This window comes from Molothrus ater, chromosome 6, assembly GCF_012460135.2.
Source record: "Molothrus ater isolate BHLD 08-10-18 breed brown headed cowbird chromosome 6, BPBGC_Mater_1.1, whole genome shotgun sequence".
NCBI lineage: Eukaryota > Metazoa > Chordata > Aves > Passeriformes > Icteridae > Molothrus > Molothrus ater.
The window spans coordinates 13,986,120-14,004,494 of NC_050483.2; the positions used below are offsets into that span (position 1 = coordinate 13,986,120).

The 18,375-nt window shown below is 37.1% G+C and overlaps 1 protein-coding gene across 1 annotated transcript in view; it reads left to right on the forward strand.

Moving 5' to 3' along the window:
- The window catches only part of OTOG (otogelin), a 92,348-nt gene extending 74,311 nt beyond the window's left edge, over positions 1-18,037 (forward strand). Inside the window, exons 41-56 of the mRNA XM_036385139.1 lie at positions 1,101-1,321; positions 2,176-2,314; positions 3,181-3,375; positions 4,243-4,455; positions 5,171-5,275; positions 5,620-5,730; positions 6,948-7,049; positions 7,499-7,597; positions 7,943-7,983; positions 8,501-8,576; positions 9,057-9,235; positions 10,039-10,143; positions 10,556-10,675; positions 11,516-11,561; positions 16,135-16,214; positions 17,478-18,037. Coding sequence (XP_036241032.1) covers positions 1,101-1,321; positions 2,176-2,314; positions 3,181-3,375; positions 4,243-4,455; positions 5,171-5,275; positions 5,620-5,730; positions 6,948-7,049; positions 7,499-7,597; positions 7,943-7,983; positions 8,501-8,576; positions 9,057-9,235; positions 10,039-10,143; positions 10,556-10,675; positions 11,516-11,561; positions 16,135-16,214; positions 17,478-17,678 — 2,033 coding nt within the window. The 3' untranslated portion in view covers positions 17,679-18,037. The remainder of the gene's footprint in view (positions 1-1,100; positions 1,322-2,175; positions 2,315-3,180; positions 3,376-4,242; positions 4,456-5,170; positions 5,276-5,619; positions 5,731-6,947; positions 7,050-7,498; positions 7,598-7,942; positions 7,984-8,500; positions 8,577-9,056; positions 9,236-10,038; positions 10,144-10,555; positions 10,676-11,515; positions 11,562-16,134; positions 16,215-17,477) is intronic.
- The last annotated feature ends 338 nt before the right edge of the window (positions 18,038-18,375 follow it).

Consider the following 18,375-nt stretch of genomic DNA (forward strand, 5'->3'; position numbering starts at 1 on the left):
AGAGCTGGGATGGGACATGAGGGATGTGGGAGGGGAACATGGACATTTCTATAGCAAAACTGGTGATAAAGATTTAAAGCATGTCAGTTCTAGTTGCAACCGGATCCTGCCAAGAAAAATGTGGAGTTTTAGTTTTGCTGTTTTAAATCTCCTTGTCAATGTGTAAGAAGTGAGAAAAGATGTCCCTAACTTGACAGTAATCCTTTGAAGTCTTTCAGACCCATCATGTTCTTCCTGTCTGTGTTGCAAATATAGACTCAAAAGGTTCAATTATACACAGTTTGGAAAGCTGTTCTACTCTCTGAAGGTCTGTTGCTGTATCACTGATTGTCATCAAGAATTGCTAAAAATGTTAAAACAGACCAGTTTTTTAGAAAGGGGTGGAATCTACAAATAGTGTTTTGAACAGATGAAGAATTAGGATCATTCTTGTGGAGCCAACAGAAGAAAACACTCTTAGAAGCCTGATACAAAAGTCTCAGAAACTGATTAGGAAGACAGAATGGGGGTCTGATCCATCATTCTGCTTTTTTCTACCTGCTGGTTTTTAAAGGATATTCTAAGGAGACTGCTGCAATACATGAATGTCCTTTGCTGACCACAGTCACTGTCCATGTTAAGTTGCTCCTTTTGCTCCAAAGTGTTTCAAAATTTCTTACTATTTTAGTTAAAACAGAAAGAAAAATATGATGCTGCCTTCTGGTATCACATAAGCATCCTGATATTTTATGGTTGTTTCCTTTTCTGAAAACATTTACAGTTTTAACTTGTTGCTATACATGGAGGTGCTTTGCAACCTTTTTTAAAATGCATTTTTGTTTAGAGTTTGTGCAGCTTAGGAGCAAACTTCCAGCTTCTTAGCTGGGCTCTCTGAGCAGCTCTTTGATATGCAGTAGATTTCCATTCAGAGATGTTCTTATTTTTGCTTTCCTTCATTTTTCTGATTTTTGTGTATTTTGATCCTAACCAAGACTTTTTACACCTGTTGTAGGTTGTGATGATTTTGAAAAGATGTTTACTTTCTTGAATATACCACTTCAAACATATTTCACATGTGTTAACCTGCTTTTTTTTTTTTTTTCCCTTCTGGTAATTCATAGGGTTTTGTGATAGAAGCTCGGAAAATGACTTGATGCTTCCCAACAGGACAGTTTTAAGCCAAAGCAGTTCACCCTCGACTTTTATAGACAGCTGGCAAGTGCCAGACACGTTAAAGTATGTTGGAGAAGACAGGCATCAGGAAACTAATTGCTCAGTCATGGACTGCTCAGAGTGCTTAAGAATGGTGTTGAACCAGACCTTCAGCAGCTGTCACCCCTATGTATGTTAACTATTTCAAAGCTTACATTTTGAGAGAGCTGCAGTTCAGATATAATTTTGTATGCTTGGTAATTTCACTAATGTGAGGCTACATGCAACCATGTCTGTTGAATGAGATGTATATTTTTGTGTGTGCTTACAGTTGCAAGGTAAAAGTAATTGAAGAGTATGGCAGCTTGGTAGGAGAGTTGTAATAAACAATATTCAGAATTTCACCTCTGTTAGTTTTGACATACCATGTAATTCATAAACCAGTCACTGATAATTCAACTGTATCAATAAGAGGTAGAAAAACATAAAATAATTTAGGATTTAATTAATCCTTAAGCCTTCAGTAATTTAAAAAGTCCAAATTGCAATAGGTAATCTGAGAACTTGCATTCTCAAAGGCTCTAGAGACAGAGTTCCAGCTTGGAGATGTGAGAGGGCAGAACAGACCCTTGAAATCAAGCCTAAAGCAAATAACAGACTCCTGGTGTACAAATAAATTATTTGTGGACATATGAGTACGTTTACTATTTGACCTTTTATATACAGCTAATTTTGATGAAGAGGAGACCAAAAATAGGTAAAAATGTACATGTAAGAAGGAACAAAGTAATAGTGTCTTCTACTAGAAAAACTGTATTACCTCTTGCCATGGCACTTATAAGAGATGAAACGAAGGAGTATAATCATGTCAATGTTCAGGAAGTTTTACTTTTAAATACTAGTGAGTTATCTTTGTACACTAATGAAGGCTTACCATGAGCCAAGAACTCTTGACTTTGTAGTGGATATTTTTAAAGGTCAGGCTTTCCTACCCAGCATAGCCTCTATGAAGTTGCCATCTCTGTTTTTTTTTTCCTTTGTTAGATTCCACCTGAGCAATTCTGTGATATATGGGCTCGAGACACTGAGTACATTCAAAATCCATGTGTTTCACTAGCTGCCTATGTGGCAATGTGCAACAAATTCAATATTTGCATAGAGTGGAGGAGCTCTGATTACTGCCGTGAGTATTCTGCATGTATGCCCACCTCTGTTTTTAGACAAAATTTACCTAATTTAAGAGTTATAATAAAGTTGAGAATACCAATGCTTCTTGAGTCTTCGTGTACTTTGATGCTGCTGCAGAAAGCTGTGCCTTTGGAGATGGGATTAGGGAAATGAAACACCTTTGAGATTAGATGGAGCGTAAGGGGTAAAACCTTAGTGCATCCTGGCAGCAGAATTCTCCCACAGCAAGACTAAAATGTAAGGCCAAATGGGATCTGTAGCTGGATCACAGCATCTTCTTATACTGTCCATGAACACCTAGGAAAAGCCCCCTTCAGTGATAACATAAGGATGTCTGTGGTTTTGAGCTAATTTTTTTTTAATTCTTCAGTTTGTATGAATTTTGTTAGCAATAACTGTTTAAAGGAGCTCTTACAAAATATAGCTGTAAATATGTATTCTATCCATCTTGAAGGGACACATCACACTTATTTTTATACCAGACTGATGCCTTTTCTTTGGCAAGTTATTTAGATTACTCATTCAGAGCACTCTATGATTGATCTGTGTAGTATTTGAAAATGTTTTTGAAGTTTGAATTATTTTGTGTCAACACTGTTGCATGGTTTGTAGCTCTGCTGCCAAAATGCAAACTGAAGCTTGATGAAAATGTTATTACAAGAAGAGAAGTAGAAGTGCTTGCAGATTCCTTATTTTTTAATTTGTTGTGTAGGTAACTGATCTGTGTTGGTGCTTCAGGCTGATAGATCCAACTCAATTTGGGAGCACAGGAAGTTGACAAGAGGACAATAATATGTTCTCTTAGTGCTGCCTCATGGATTACAACTTGAACAATGTCTGATGTATTTATTTCCTTCCCAGCCTTCCCTTGCTCTGAAAACTTCTCCTACCAGCCTTGCATAGCTGCCTGTGAGGTTCCAGAGAGTTGTGAGAGTAAAGAGGTGGCTCCTCTGGGCTCAGACTCCTGCACAGTGCTGACAGAAGGCTGTGTCTGTGCTGGAGGGACCCTCCTTCACCGGACTCATACTGCTGTCTGTATTCCTGAAGAAAAATGTGGTATATTTGGATGTGATTTTATTCTCTATTATCTCTGAAAGCTGGTGGTCATGCACTTCATTATTCACAAGTTGAGTTCTGGTTTGGCGTTGTGTGCGTTCTGAATATGTCATTCATTTGAGGATTCTAGATATCCAGTAAACATTAAATGTGCAGGTGAGCAAGCAGGGGTTGTCCTTGTGATGCACAATTTTGCTCACTTTCTCTCAGCTGGAGGATGCTCTTCAAAGTCTCTGCTTAAGCTTATGTATTCAATTATTGTAAGCATGTTAGTCTTGGCCTCCTTTTCACCCAAACCCTTTGCCAAGGGTCCAACCTTTGATACCCATTCAAATGACATGCAGCAGTGGTTAATTACACATTTTCAATAATAATGTGTGTATCCTGCCAGCATTCATGTTTATTTTCATTGCAATTCTGCCTCACCACACCAAATAATGGACCAATTCTTCTCCCTAACAATGTGAACCTTAAAGAATCAGTTTATGATAAATCAGACTGCTAAAGCACTGTAAATTAATAATAGTTGTGACATTTGTGAAATACAAAAGTAACTTCTTTTCAGATTGTTACTTTAAAAATGAAGGATTGGATTGGGATTTTAAGTGACTGGCCTTGCAGTGGAGACACGAAACAAAAGGGAGGTCTGGACCTTCTGGAAGGTGTTGAATGTCTTGCTTTCCCATATAAATTCAGTCACAGACTGTCTCCTCATTCATTTTTTTGTGGGGTGATGGACATAATCAAGCCTTTAAAACTCTGCAATCTTTATGCTTCATAGATCCAATCCATGATGGAAAAAATGATGATCAAAATTGGAATTCAAAAGGAATTTTAAAAACTCTGTTTTCTCTTGTCCTGATCTAGCTTGTACAGACAGCTCAGGAGCCCCTCATGCCGTGGGTGAGATCTGGAGAACTTCTTTGAGAGGATGCTGTATGCAAAAATGTGTTGACAGTGAGACCATAATCCCAGTGGAGCACAACTGCTCAGAGATCCACAATTCAGAGTGTCAGCGATTTGCAGAAGTGGCCTTGCTTGTTCCTGATGATCAGACATGCTGTCCTCAGAAGATCTGTAGTAAGTATTCCTTCATGAATACTGCCCACTGGAATAGGTAGACGTCCCTTCTCTGAGGTTTGCTCTCCTGTTACACATGCTACTTTCAAAGAAAATGGGAATTGTTTTGGTTTGAATTTGCAGATTATGTAGAAAACTGTAGAAGTTGTTTGGCTCAATGTCCAGTAGGTTTTGGGGTAGAGGATAGGAAGAGGACTGAAATAGCACTGTGTTTATTTGAATATGAATTGTGTTTCCATCACATTTAGAGATTACTGTTTCATCTTTAATATCCAAATACAAACAAATGATCTGGATAATTCTGAGGAAAAGGAATTCAATGATTGTTTATCTAATTTATAAAGTGAGCGGTAAAAATTGATAGAATTTTTTTTTCCCCACTTAATTTTTGCTTAGCTTAGAATGTTTCATAAAGAAACTGCAAGCGATTTTCATGTTTTGACCACCTGGTATGGTGTTGCAGTGAGTTTTCCAGAGGAGGTTTGTTTTCTTAATTCTCACAGTGACTCAGCTCTAGTTTATCATTGCAAATGATGAGCACCTCTGAATCCTGCCTAATGGGAGTTTTTTGTTGCTCCACTATGTTTTTCATATGCCTATAATTTGGAGTTTTGGGGTATCTAACTGCAAAAACTGCTTGCCACTGCTCCACCCAACCTATTAATGCATAGTTTAGAAGGTGCTTATTCTTTTTTTTTTTTCCTTTATGTGACAGTTTGTAATCAGAGCCTCTGTGAACTCCTAATGCCTGAGTGTAGCAGCATGGAGAAATTGGTCACCTACTACAGTGAAGAATCCTGTTGTCCCAGCTACGTTTGTGGTAGGTTTCTTTTGAAAGGCAAGAAGTGCACTCTGTAAAAGACATTCAGCAAACTAAATAGATGGACTCAGAAGGATAAGGGTAGTGTCGGTACGATTGTTAGTATGGCCATTTACAAAATTCACTTTTGTCTATAGCTTGGGGTTGGTCTGTGCCTCAGTTTGAGCAGATGTGATGCAATTTTGTGTTAAATGATCAGGCAAGGTCTTGGGATACCAGGTAAAAGCTTTTCTAAAGTAGCTTGTAGTACCTCTTTACTCCACACTGCCTTTCCTTGGGATATAGCATAACAAAGGAGGAATGCTGAGCTTCATCTGAGGGAATATATGTTTCCCTTTTTTCAGAATGTGACCCAGAAAAATGTGAGCAATTGGAGCAGATGCCAAGCTGTCAGCATGATCAAACACTAATTGCTGCTCGGGTGGAGAATACCTGCTGCATTTCCTATATATGTGGTACAGTAGCCTGACTGGTTGAGATGGAGTGTGGTTTTGCATATGCAATTATATCTATTATTATCTTGCCAATTAAGACTCCTTGTATTTTAGGTCTCCCAACATAGCTTGAAAATTGTTAAAAAATTGACATTAATTTTCTAAAATATGCCAACAACTTAAAATTAATTTAATTTAATTTTCTAAAAGTGTAACCATCAAGAGTCACAGAACGGCTTTGTGCAACTGAATAGTATTCCTTGGTCAAGTAAAGGAGTTTTGGTGGATAAAGGAATTCAGAGCTTTTGACATTGTCCATATACAGTGTGAACTCGATACACAAATATTTTATCTGAAAGAAGACTGAAGTTATATAGGCTTTTTATAATAGACTTTTATTCCCTGTATCCTGCTGTCTCAGCTATGCCTTATCTTAATTAATGACAAATATCCCATATTAGAGTATTATGCATATTTGTTATTATTATTTATTATTTATTTTTATTTATTTATTCTTTTGGGGTTTGGCCTTCAATTACTTAATTCAGTAATAAAATTGTACTTTTACCCTTAGTATATAAGCTCCAATCTTACATGCAGTTGCTTTCTGTTTGATAATAATCTGATAATGAGGTGCTGTTGAGTTTATTTTATTTTTCGAACAGATATCTGGGAAGGGGAAGCACCTTCCACATGCAAAAATTTGAGTGTTAATTGGAAATGTGAATTACAGTTCTGTTATTTACAGTAATCAGATTGTTTGATCATATGTTAACAATGGGTAGCATTTGGCGCCTCTCACCGTCTGCAGAGTCCCTTTTTGACTCCTTTTTTATTAAATGAGTCTTTGCATTGTACATATTGAAAAGTTCCTGTTGTGGTTGTCATGTGTTCAAGTGGTAGGATAACGCTGGGATCATGGGAGATGCATTTTATTGAAGATTGGAGATTCCTGAAAAAAACAACAGCAGGAGAGAAGACGTAGAAAAATTTTTCATAACAGGGGAAGGAGGGAAAATTATGTTTGCTCACAAAAAATGTATTCTTTACAGCAGGAAACAAAGGAAAGAGGGGCAAGTTGCACTGAAAATTAACCTTTTGTATAGGGTCTATAAGCAGTGAATGCAGAGCACCTCTGCTCTCTTTAATATGAGTCTGGGACAAGCTTATAACAAATCTTCTAGGCAGTAGTAAAATTTCTTCCAGTTTTTTTAGATTTAAATAATTGTTTTCTCCAGCATGCGGAGCTTGCTCAGATCAAATTCCCAAATGTCAAGAAGGAGAAGTTCTCATTGTGGATGGCAACACTACTGGCAGGTGTTGCCCTACATACCAGTGCAGTAAGTTTGACCTGATTTTAATATTTTAAATAACAGAGAACATGGGAAATTTTGTGGTGTGGACGTTCAGTGTCGAAGTAGTGGATTAGAGATACAAGCCTAAGCAAGCTATCATCTGTAGCCCTGAACTAATAACCTTTACTTTTAAAACTTCGTTTGTGTAAAGCATTTTATGATATCTGTATCATGAAATATCCAGATTTTTATAATTTTATATTTCCAGAATTTGAGGCCTGAAACTACAAGTGAGGAGTTTCAGACCTCAAACTCTGGCTATTTTAAATTATTTAAATGTTTGTCTAGAGTATTTTGTACTCCATACTGTTATCAGTCAAAGATGTTATCCAAGTGTATTTATTGTAAGTAATTTACTATATCTCGATTAGTATTTCCACTCATCTAAACGTGACAACACTATGTTTATTGTTCTTTCTTTCCTTTGATTTCAGTCTGTGAAGTCCATCGTTGTCCTGAATTCAGGTGCATGTTGGGCATGTCCCTGGTGGAGGTGTGGAGCCCGGAGAAGTGCTGCCCCTTCCGGACATGTGGTAAAATCACTGATTTTCACCAAAGCTGCCTTAGACAATGAGAGCTGACAGCAGCTCTGGCCCCTTGGTTTCAGCCAGCTATACCATTGTGAGCTGCTCACAAGCAAATGATATAGAAAAGTCACTTCATGTTGTAGAACCTCCTAATCTGCCTGTTTTGCTTTTCTTGCATCCTGTAGAATTTATCTGTCCAAAATGGGTTATTTACAATCTTGAAACTGTTCTAAGAGTTACTGTATGGGGTTTGCTGACTCTTATATCTGGAATTTTTTTTCTCTATTGCTCTGTTGTAAGCAAATGGCATATAAATTGCTAACCTACTGTTTCTGGTGTATTTTGTTTCAGAATGTGCATGTGAAACAATCCCCAAACCTCAGTGCAAACTGGTATGAAATTTATCTTGTCACTATTCTTTTAATAATTTCTTAATAAATCTCTTTATCAGTATCTGAATAATAGTTTTATCTGTGAAATATGAAATGGCTCAGCTTTTAAAAATTTCTTTAGAGTAAGATATATACAGTTTTAAGAAGCCACCTTAGTCTAAATACCTTGCAGTACTCAACAGCCCTGATATTTCCCAAGCTTTTTATTATCATATTCTGCCCCAGTATATTAGTAGGGCAGGACTGCTTTCATGTACACAGAATATAAAATTCAGGATAAAATTTTTTGGGTTTAAAGGGTTGACTGAAGGCTTTCAAGCATCACAGTTAATATTATTTGTTATGGTGAATATGTTAACATACATCATGCACTCAGGCTGCTGACTAAGCAGAACCTTCAAGAGATACTGCTACCCAAATTCTGCAGGAAAGTTGTTTGAAAGAAAGAGATCATACAGGTAAGAAAACCCACTGTTATTTCATGTATAATTTTTTGGTTTTGTTTTTATACCTGTAGGGGCAGAAGCTTCAGATAGACGAACTGTTTCAGAACAGTACAGAAAATGTCTGCAACTGTGTGAAGTACAAATGTGGTAAGTTAGAAAATAATTTAATTCAAAGAAATAGCCTTTCAAGTGCTAAGGGAAATCAGGAATTAAAAATCAGGCACTCACTTTGAACATGGCACTGAAGAGGACAGGATTAATTTACTTAATTCACAAATAGTGCTAACATTCCTCTGTGTCCTCTGTAATTAGTGGGGATAAATAGACATTTCTCAGGTACATTTCTTATCCTGAAGTAGTCTTCCAAAATAAAACAGTTGAAGAAGCCTGCACTGTCACTTGGGTGCAGATAATAGAATATTATACATTTAGTTTTCATGCATGACTATATTTGAAAAGATTTGGTGACTGCAGTTAAACATTAGTTTACTATTTATGATTTGTTTGAAAATGCCTAAAAAAGGTAGAGAAGCTTTTTCCATTCCTGTTTCACCATTTGGAACACTTTTAGTGGAGTTTTGATGCCCAGCTGATCAACCTGAGAATGCTGTTTGTGTTTTCTTGCAGTGAGAGACAAAGTTTGCCTGAGTAATGAGAGAGGTGTGCTGCTTCCTGGGCAGAGGATTGTGGAACACAGTGCAGATGGCATTTGCCACATTTCCTATTGTACAAATGTGGTTGATCCCTCCACTAAATACTACAAAATAAACACATCTTCCATAGACTGTGCTGTCAAGTGCAAAGCTGTAAGGAATTCAGAAATTTAAACCTGTGTATTGTGTCCATTGGCCTGAATTACTTTGTGATGGGTTTTGTTGAGTAGGTGAAAGTCATAGGGCAAGTTGGAAAGAGTAATTAGGATATCTCCCTTTAATGATGTGCTACAACAATTCTGATGGAAGTTTGAAAGGTCTCCCTCCCTCCATTGTTTTCTCTGCTGCATAAATCTTACACAAATTTATGTACATAGTGAATGCATCCTTGGATTAATGGCATGCTGCCTCCTTACACCCCTGCAGAGCTTCAGCTGCATTATGTGCAAACTGGTACAAATTCCTGGCAGACATTAGCTGAATAAGAATTAGAAAAAAAAATAATTATGAATAGAAGAAGAATTTTAAATGCAGTGAAAACAGCTTTATAAAATAAGCAAAAGTTACATTGTCTTTCATTGTCTTTTTACACGATATAATACATTACCATGGGAATATTATACATTTTTTTTCTCATTTTATAGCTACTTAATGGCTAATGTGTAAAAAGTTAAGATTTCAATAGTTCTTGAAGTAAAATGTCACATCTGAAAATGGTAGAAAGACCAGTTAATTCTCTCAGATTTGGAACTCCTCCCCTTTTACTTCAATTAAGATTAAATGTATTTTATAAAAGACTCATGGGTGTGCAGTGCCAATGTAAGCCATGTGGTTTTGAAAGTTATTTTAAAAATATCCCTAGAATCAGATACCTGAAAAAAATCTGCCTATTACAGTAGTAAACATTGAGCTGCAAGATGATTTCATACAAGGAGTAATCTATTTGATTTTGGCAGAACCAAGTCTATCAGCCTCCAAAAGATTTAACAACTTGCTGTGGTAGCTGCAAGAACTTGTCTTGTCTCCACACTTTCAGCAATGGCACAGTTACCAGTTTTAAGGTGAGTTTGGATATTTTATTCTCTTCAAATATTTAGAAGTAAGCAAAAATCACAAAATATTGTACACAAAAAATGTGCAGAAAAGAGCTTTATTTGGCCAAATACTAGGAATAGTTTTGCGTGTAAACAATATTAATTTCTTGGAAAGTCAACCATGTAACTGTCAACAAAAATTAAAGGATTCTGATATGTATGAGAGAATTACAATCAACTTGACTATTTTAGAACCTGCTTAGCATTATGTATTTTTTATTAGATTTTCAAATGCAGTACTTAAAGAGAATGTGCATCTAAATTATATTTTGCTGTATTACTGTTGATTCAAGCAGGATCTCATTCAATGAAATTTTTAAATTAATGCTTAAAATACTGTTTTTGCTGAGTAAAGTTTCTGTTTTAAATTTTTTGATAGCCTGGCGCTGTTTGGATTTCAAGCTGCATCAGATATGAATGCACCAACACAGCAATAGGCCCAGTTCTGGTGTCCTCTGCAGTTGGATGCCCTCCCTTTAATGAAACTGAATGTGTCAAGGTCAGTGTACAAGACACTGTTTGCATTCTAGGTGTGATTTAAGTTTGCATGAAAAGATTTCATTCTGAAAAAAGGTATTTTTTCCTCAAGAAGGGAGAAACTACTAATTTTTGTAATGCCTGTATTTTTTGCCAGACATTTAAGGTAAAAGGTATAACCACACACCAGACTACTGTGCCACCAGGCTGCTGTTATAGAGCTGGACACACCTCTTATCATTCTTAGAATATTTATTTTAATTGGGGTTTGTAATATCAAACTAGTCTTCATACAACTGTCTGAACTTGAATGCTTTTCTGGGCTGAACCTCCTCTTTCTAACATTTTTAATGCATAGCAATGTGATTCAGCATAATGATCAAAAGCATTGAAAAAAAAGGCAAGATTGTCTGGATATCAGGAGCATCTTTTCAGGAGCAGTGACACATAAGGTTTTATGAACTAGTTTCAGAGCAAGAACAAAAGTTCTATTTGAATATGCAAAACGAGATTATTCTAAGTGCCGGGAAATGGAGGCAAGGAGAATTCTCTTTCTGCTCTCTGTAGTTCTACATTTACATGTGGATAGAAAGATACTCTCCTTGGTGGATGATGTTGCACAAGCAGGGAGCAGTACTGCAGGAACTGAGTGGCTTTGGGTCTTCCTCACAAATAGCAGTGGGTTGGTTCGTCAGAACTGTCTCAGCTGTGCAGCCAACCCTTCATCCATTCACCAGTGTTGCATTTGCCTGAACAATGATGGCAGACCTTTATCTGAGAGATATTTCGAATAGTGCAGATACATGGGAATGAATGCTTGAAAAAAACCAAGTTTTTCCTCTTTATTTTCACTTTTGATCAGGTTGGAGGCTATGTTGTGCCATTCTTAGAAGGATGCTGCAAAACATGTAAGTGATTATTGACAATTCCTGCCTCGTGAGTCTCTGATCTGTTACCTTATGAATAAAGTGGATTATTTCCCATATGAAAGCTCGATTCACATCTCAAAGGCTGTGCTTTTCCCAGGTTTACTCATGTGCATAACACTGAAAATAGTGGAGTTAAATCAAAAGAAAACACTTTAATATGGAAACGTTTACTCCACTGATAGTGATTGTAGCTGGTCAGGTCACTGAAATTCCTACCTCAACTATTTTGTAGTTCTTGTGTAAAACTCCTCAAAATTTTAGGTACTGCATTAAGTAAAATAAAAGGTACTGTATTTTAGAAGGCACCTTAAAACTGTGCTTAATCTACATTAATATCTTCATATTTTGTAAAAATGAAGACTGATCTATGTGGTTTGTAAGTTAATTTTGTAGCTAATGAATATAGTAATTAATAGTTAAGAAACCTTCAGGCAGAATCTTTTAAAAGATTCTACAATTTTAAAATTCTGGGTTTCTTGATTATTTGTGAGTGCTAATAAAGATTCTCTGGGGGAAAAAAAACAGAATAAAAATTCTCTACAGAATAAGTTTGAAAGATATTATGTCTTAATAGAAATCGAGACAATAGAAATCATTTTCTTTCTTAACACATTGTTATGTATCTGAAACATTTTGGTTATCTCATGAAGGCCTTAGGCTGACATTTGATACTATTAGAAGCAACTCAAAAGGAGTTTTTTTATACTGGGCAATATAATGATATTTAAAAATGCAAAAACTCTGACTTAATTTGCATAAGTGGCTGGAATAGTGACCTGAAAGTGTGGGAGAGAGCTGGAGAGAAGTTCAGTATTTCCTGCTGGGTGGGATGGAGCTTGCACAGCTGTGCCTACCTGACATGGTACCATGTGCACAGTTACTGCAGTGGGTTACGTGCTGCCAGCTGGGAGGTATCTTTTGGTGTTACTGCCTTGTATTACATTTTGTGGGAAAAAGTTTATGGAAACTGTACAAGATTTATCTAGGATTTTTTTCTCTGCTCCCACCATAGAGGCATGATAATATCCAAATTTTTCCCTCTGGTAGACCTGTGTTTCAAGCACTTGTCCTACCTAGTTCTGTGGCAAGTTCTCCATAGGCACTCTTAGATCAGTTTTTGATTATCAGACATTGCCCTTTAATGCCCTAGCAGCCAAATAAACCAGCTTCTGAACAAATTAGTAGGACAGTTAAACCTTCATTAAGCTGTGTTTCAACAGGGCAGAAGATCTCGCTGCTATGCTTAGAGAAAGATTATAACCACACTCCTTAATTGTTAAAGACAAAAGTAAATTAGCCTGGGATATGCCTCACAAGGTAAAATTAAACCCTTGAAGTACCCAGTGACTTCTGAGATGCGTTTACAAGTACATTCCTAGAGTTTTGATTTCACACCTGTTCGTGCACAGCACAGAAGCTCTGTGATTCATGTAGTTCATTCTGACTCCAAGCAAACTGCCATGAGAGCTGTCAGCCAGTTGTAATTGTAGGAGGTGTTTTATGAGAAGGATTATCAGTGTTTTGTTTTCTTTTGAGCTACTTCGCCATTAGAAATGATTGTGATTTTCAATTTCAGTTTTAATTGGTCTTGAAAATGAAGAGCCAGGAGCTCCATCAAAACCTAGAGAGGAAATTACACTATTTCTCTGTTGTAGCCCCAAAGGACATGCTGGACTCAGGATACCAGATTGGCTTGGTTATACCAAGGTAGAGCAGATCCGTCCTGGTTTGCACATGAGGTTAACAATGCGAGCAGTGCCTGGATGTGGTACTCAGCTGCTGGTACTTCCCTGCCTCAGCAGAGAAGCAGGACCAGGTGACCTCCAGAGGTCTCTTCCAGCCTCAGCCATTCTGTGATCCTGAAATATACAAACATCTTAAAGTTGAATTCTGTTTTCCAAAATCTAGTAACTCCCAAATGTTTTCATACTACCAGGAAACCCTCTGTAACACGTGCTCTGTTCAATGTGTAATATTCTCACCAGGTTCTTCAGTGTCAGTGCTCCTCCCATTCCCTGTTAGCCCAGTCACTCCTACAGCCTATGCTGGCTGTCACACAGGTACCTTTTCCTGAAATAAGTAGGACCAACCCAAACAGCATCATTGTTGATTTCCAACAATGTACTCCCTGATAGGAGCTCCAGACCTCTCATTACCCAATTATTGCCAAAGCTGCAGTGTAGCACAGCTGCTCATGGTTGCTCAGAGTGGCTCCATTTTGGTTTGTTTCTCACTTTGCACTGTGTGGGCAGTGCATTGTTGTCAGCCAACAATGTACTGTTGGTAGTAAGCACTTGCATAGTCTTTAGCTTGCTGCATGTGTAAAATTGCTATGTTTAAAAGGGTAAACTAATTCCATCATGTTTACAGTGCACTAGAACATAGAGACTAATTGCTTTGCTTGTTAAAGCTTGTTATATCAGCCACATTTTTGCAGATGATGTGTCATAAGGTTTTGCTTCCAGTGCCATGTACAGTAGAAGCAAGTAATTGTTTTCCCATCCATAGTTAGGACAATGTACCGAAAACAGCAAGCCTGTGCTTAGTCCATGAAAATTGGAGATTATCTTTGTTCTTTTTCATAAAGCATGTTAATTCTTTGAATTGTAACATGCTTGTTTTGGCATTTATTTCGTGAAAACAACCCTCCAAATTTCTGTAAGAGAAATTATGTTGACTGTAATTTTTGTACACCACTGAGTGATACATCCTACATTAAACTACACTTCTGACTCCAGGACTACTGAATCAAAATCTGTATTTCTTTCATATTGCTGTCACATTAAATGACCACAGTGTTATGAGTCAACACAAAAACCAAGCAAGGGTTTTCAACCATGCAGATGGTGCAAGAGAATCTCATATTATGACACATATAAAATGCTCCCATGTTTTGGAAGGTTCTTCATGCAAATGTATATTTGTTGTAAAGCTCATTAAAGAGGCATTGGATATTAGAATGCATGCATGGAAATACATTATATATTTATTTTGTATGAGATACAATGTACTTTCACCATACCCTGGATGAGTCATAGTCACAGCTGCACTGAATTCTCCACCCTACACACCATGTATAATGCAAAAGAAGAAAGAACCATGGAAAGAACTGTGAAAAACACAAAATAACGGTGAGTTGGGTTTTTTTAAAAAACAATTTATTTTTTCCTTCATTTCTCAATTTACTTTTTACCTAAGCAAACATAATTCAGTGACAGTCAAACAGTAGCCAGACATTTGTCTGTAGGTTTTTATTTGTTTCCAAGAAGATTTATTGCTCTCCTTTCTGTCATGTTGTAGAAAACTCTGCTATGTCTAGAGAGAATATCAGGCTTATATAATTAAAAAAAAGGCAAGAAAGCCCCCCCCCCAAAAAAAAAACCTCAATAAAAACCCCCAAATAGACAACATTTAAAATCTATTTCTCTAAGAAGCAGTATGACTAGTTTGTCAGGGATTAGAGCAGGGAACTGGACATTGTGCATCAAGATGTAATTAATTTGTGTCACAGTTCAATATTGGGTACTGTTCAAAGTAGTGAATACTTTATTGCCCTTGCTTTTTGGAGCTAACAGTATTTCCCTTTTGTCAACATCTTTGGATTTCTTGGCTCAAAGAAAATGCAGCTCTGTAAGGGGAGAGTCATTGGGGGCTGCATCATGGTGTGTAAAACCTGGTGTGAAACAGTGGAAACTCTTCTAATGGAATGGGCTGTTTGTTCTCTTACAGATCTGCAGTCTGATGGTGTTTATCAGCACAGAGAGGATCATCCTCAGGAGATACTGCTCTTCCTGTTCCCTTGCAACTGAACTTTACACCAGACATCTCTGTTTTGCTTCCAATGTTTGGCATTCCCTTGTTAAATTAAATTGAACTCCTCTTTTAATTTCATGATTTCTTGTGATCTCTTTTATTTGATCCATGTGCCTTTAAAAAAATAGTGGAAATAATGCTAATGAAAATGAAAATAAAAGTTTCATTTTTTCACTGGTGTTCTTTGATTTAATGAAAATGTACATAAATGTAAAGCCCCTGAAGCCCTATTCTTCATCAGGCTCTGTTATAGGTTCTGTTATGTATTTATTTTAAATTTTGTTTACACCACTGGAATGCAAGTGCTGCTATTAAAGTTTGTTGTATTTATTTCACAGAAAATACACTTTAATTTATTAACAAATTTATCTTTTGATAATGATACCATTTGTTAGCATTAACATGTTAGAATAATTAACAAGTCTTCTCACAGAGAGTTTGATCAATTTTACAAAAATTTTTGAAAACAGTAGACTTACTCATAAAAGGCTTCTGAGTGAAGAATAAACCTTTTATAGTTGTTATTAAAGATAAAAAGTGATACTTTAATGAATGAAATAATCTTAAAAGTGATTCAATGTGCAGCTAATGTTACTTCACCAAAGTTGTGTATGTGCAGTGATGTACTGGATATTTCCTTCTTTGTGTCTCTTGAATCCATTAAATGGTCAGGAGTGTTCTTGTCTCTGAGATGTTGGAAATTTGAGCTGATATTTTTAAATCTATGCCCATTTTGCAGGTAAGGAAGATGGTAAATTCTGTAAGAAGGTGACTGTTAGGATGACCATCCGCAAGAACGACTGCAGGAGTAACACACCAGTAAGTAGAAAGCCATTGTGATGACTTTCTGTAGAAGAGAAAAATTTTGAGCTGTTAAAAAGAAGGAAGAAAGGGAACTCAGGTTCCACAAGGCCATTGTCTCCATCTCTGTCACAGAGGCAGAGGTTTCTGTGTTTCACAGAGCTGTTTTAATGCTTCCCTACGTTCTCAGCAGTCATCTTCTCAATAATAAAAAAAGGAGACCGTTTCTTTTTTTTGTGTGCATTTAGGTGCATGCCAATTTAGTCTTATTTCGCCCCATACTGCAGTTATTCAATGCAAATTATCTACTAAAACTGAACCTTGCCCTGATATTCTACAGCTAAAACAACTGCAGATGTGTGTAATTTTTCATCTGCCCAGGGACGGTGTTTAAATGCCGACTTCATGAAGAAAGGAATCCCGGGTCCTGAAAGCTTTTTTTAGGCAGCAGCATGAGCACACTGTGAAATGTGAAGGAAGAATGAGGCACTATCTGTGTGTCTATCAAAGGATTTAGTGTTGGAGGACACCAACCATGTCCTGCTGAGCAGTGAGGCTGAGAGCAGCAGCGAGGGTGCAGACAAACGTCTCGAGTGAGATGTGTAAGAGCGCCTGGAAAAGCTGTAATAAAAGAGAGTAGGGAAACAGCTGTAGCCTCTAAAATGACTCCAAGAGTACATTTAGTAGAGTAAGCTGTTGAGCAGCCAGGAAATTTATTCTCAGTGTTTCATTGAACAGAAACACAAATCCTGACTATTAAATCTGAAAAAAATTATCAGATTCTTAAGCCTGTTTGTCTTACAGTCTACATTTACATGTTTGGTATCGTTAGTAGTAATTCCCCTCGGCTTTCCAAAGGATTGGTTCTTTTATTCCTCCTTGCTGATACCCAGTATAGCAACATTGCATCAGTGTATCACTGAAATGAATACTGTAGGGAGCTGTGGAAAGAACATTTGGTGCTGTGTTCAAGCCAAGGTTGTTATGAATACTTTAAAATTCAAAACTAAAATTGCTTATTTGTTAAAATAGTGCAAATCTGTTACTGAAATTGACAGAAAAGTCATGATTAACATCAGTAATATTGACATTGAGACCTGTCTAGGCAGTGCACTTCAGTGGTAATTTCCAGATGTAATGGGATTTCATAAGGGGGTAGAGGAAATACATCCACATTTCTCACTATTTCTCACTGCTTTGCCCGATGTCCTCAGAATTCCTTGAGAACCCCCAACTCTCCTTCCTGTTCCCATTTGTTAATTACTGCCTGTGTGTTGCCAGGTGAACATCGTTTCATGTGATGGGAAGTGCCCCTCTGCCAGCATTTACAACTACAACATCAACACCTACGCCAGGTTCTGCAAGTGCTGCAGGGAGCTGGGGCTGCAGAGGAGGACTGTGCAGCTGTACTGCACCAGCAACTCCACCTGGGTCAGCTACTCCATCCAAGAGCCCACTGATTGCTCTTGCCAATGGTCTTAAAAAAAGAGAAAGAAAGCAGCAAGCCCCGCTGTTCACAGCATAATTTTATAGTAGTTTATCTATTAAAACCACAATAGCCAATTCCCTTAATGTCACCAGTTTACTGCAAAAGACCACAAATACATTTGGAGTCTCTTAAATTGCTGAAAAGTGCCTTTGCATCATTTGTATTATGATTTGTCTTCATTGTCATTCACAGGGATTGTTTTAAGGGTTCTTGTGATATGTGCCAACATAAAAGGTGATTTACATTAGTGACATCTAAAGAGCAAGAGCACCATCTGTTTTGTTCTGGAAGGCTGATCCACTCTTTGTCAAGCCCCCATTCCAGTTTTACATCATTGCCTGACTTACCTGGCAGCAGGTCACTGTTTTGAAAACATTGTAATTGTTTAGTGTCTTTGAAGAAAAATTCTTTGGACAACATGAGAAGAATTTTCAGTTTAAATCATATTCCTGTTGCTAAGTAGAGCATGTATAAGAAATTCAATGTAGGATTTTTTTTTTTTAGTCAGGGAAACATTCATACTGATACCTGTATGTAACATTCCCTGTGAATCATTTCTGTTTTTCTAGTGTGTTTTATATTGTAGTGAAAAGCATTATGGCAAGCATGTGTTTATGGAACAGATCTGCTGTCTTTAGGCTATCTAGATTAGCCATTAGTCACTTCATCTTTCTGCTAAACAATATGACA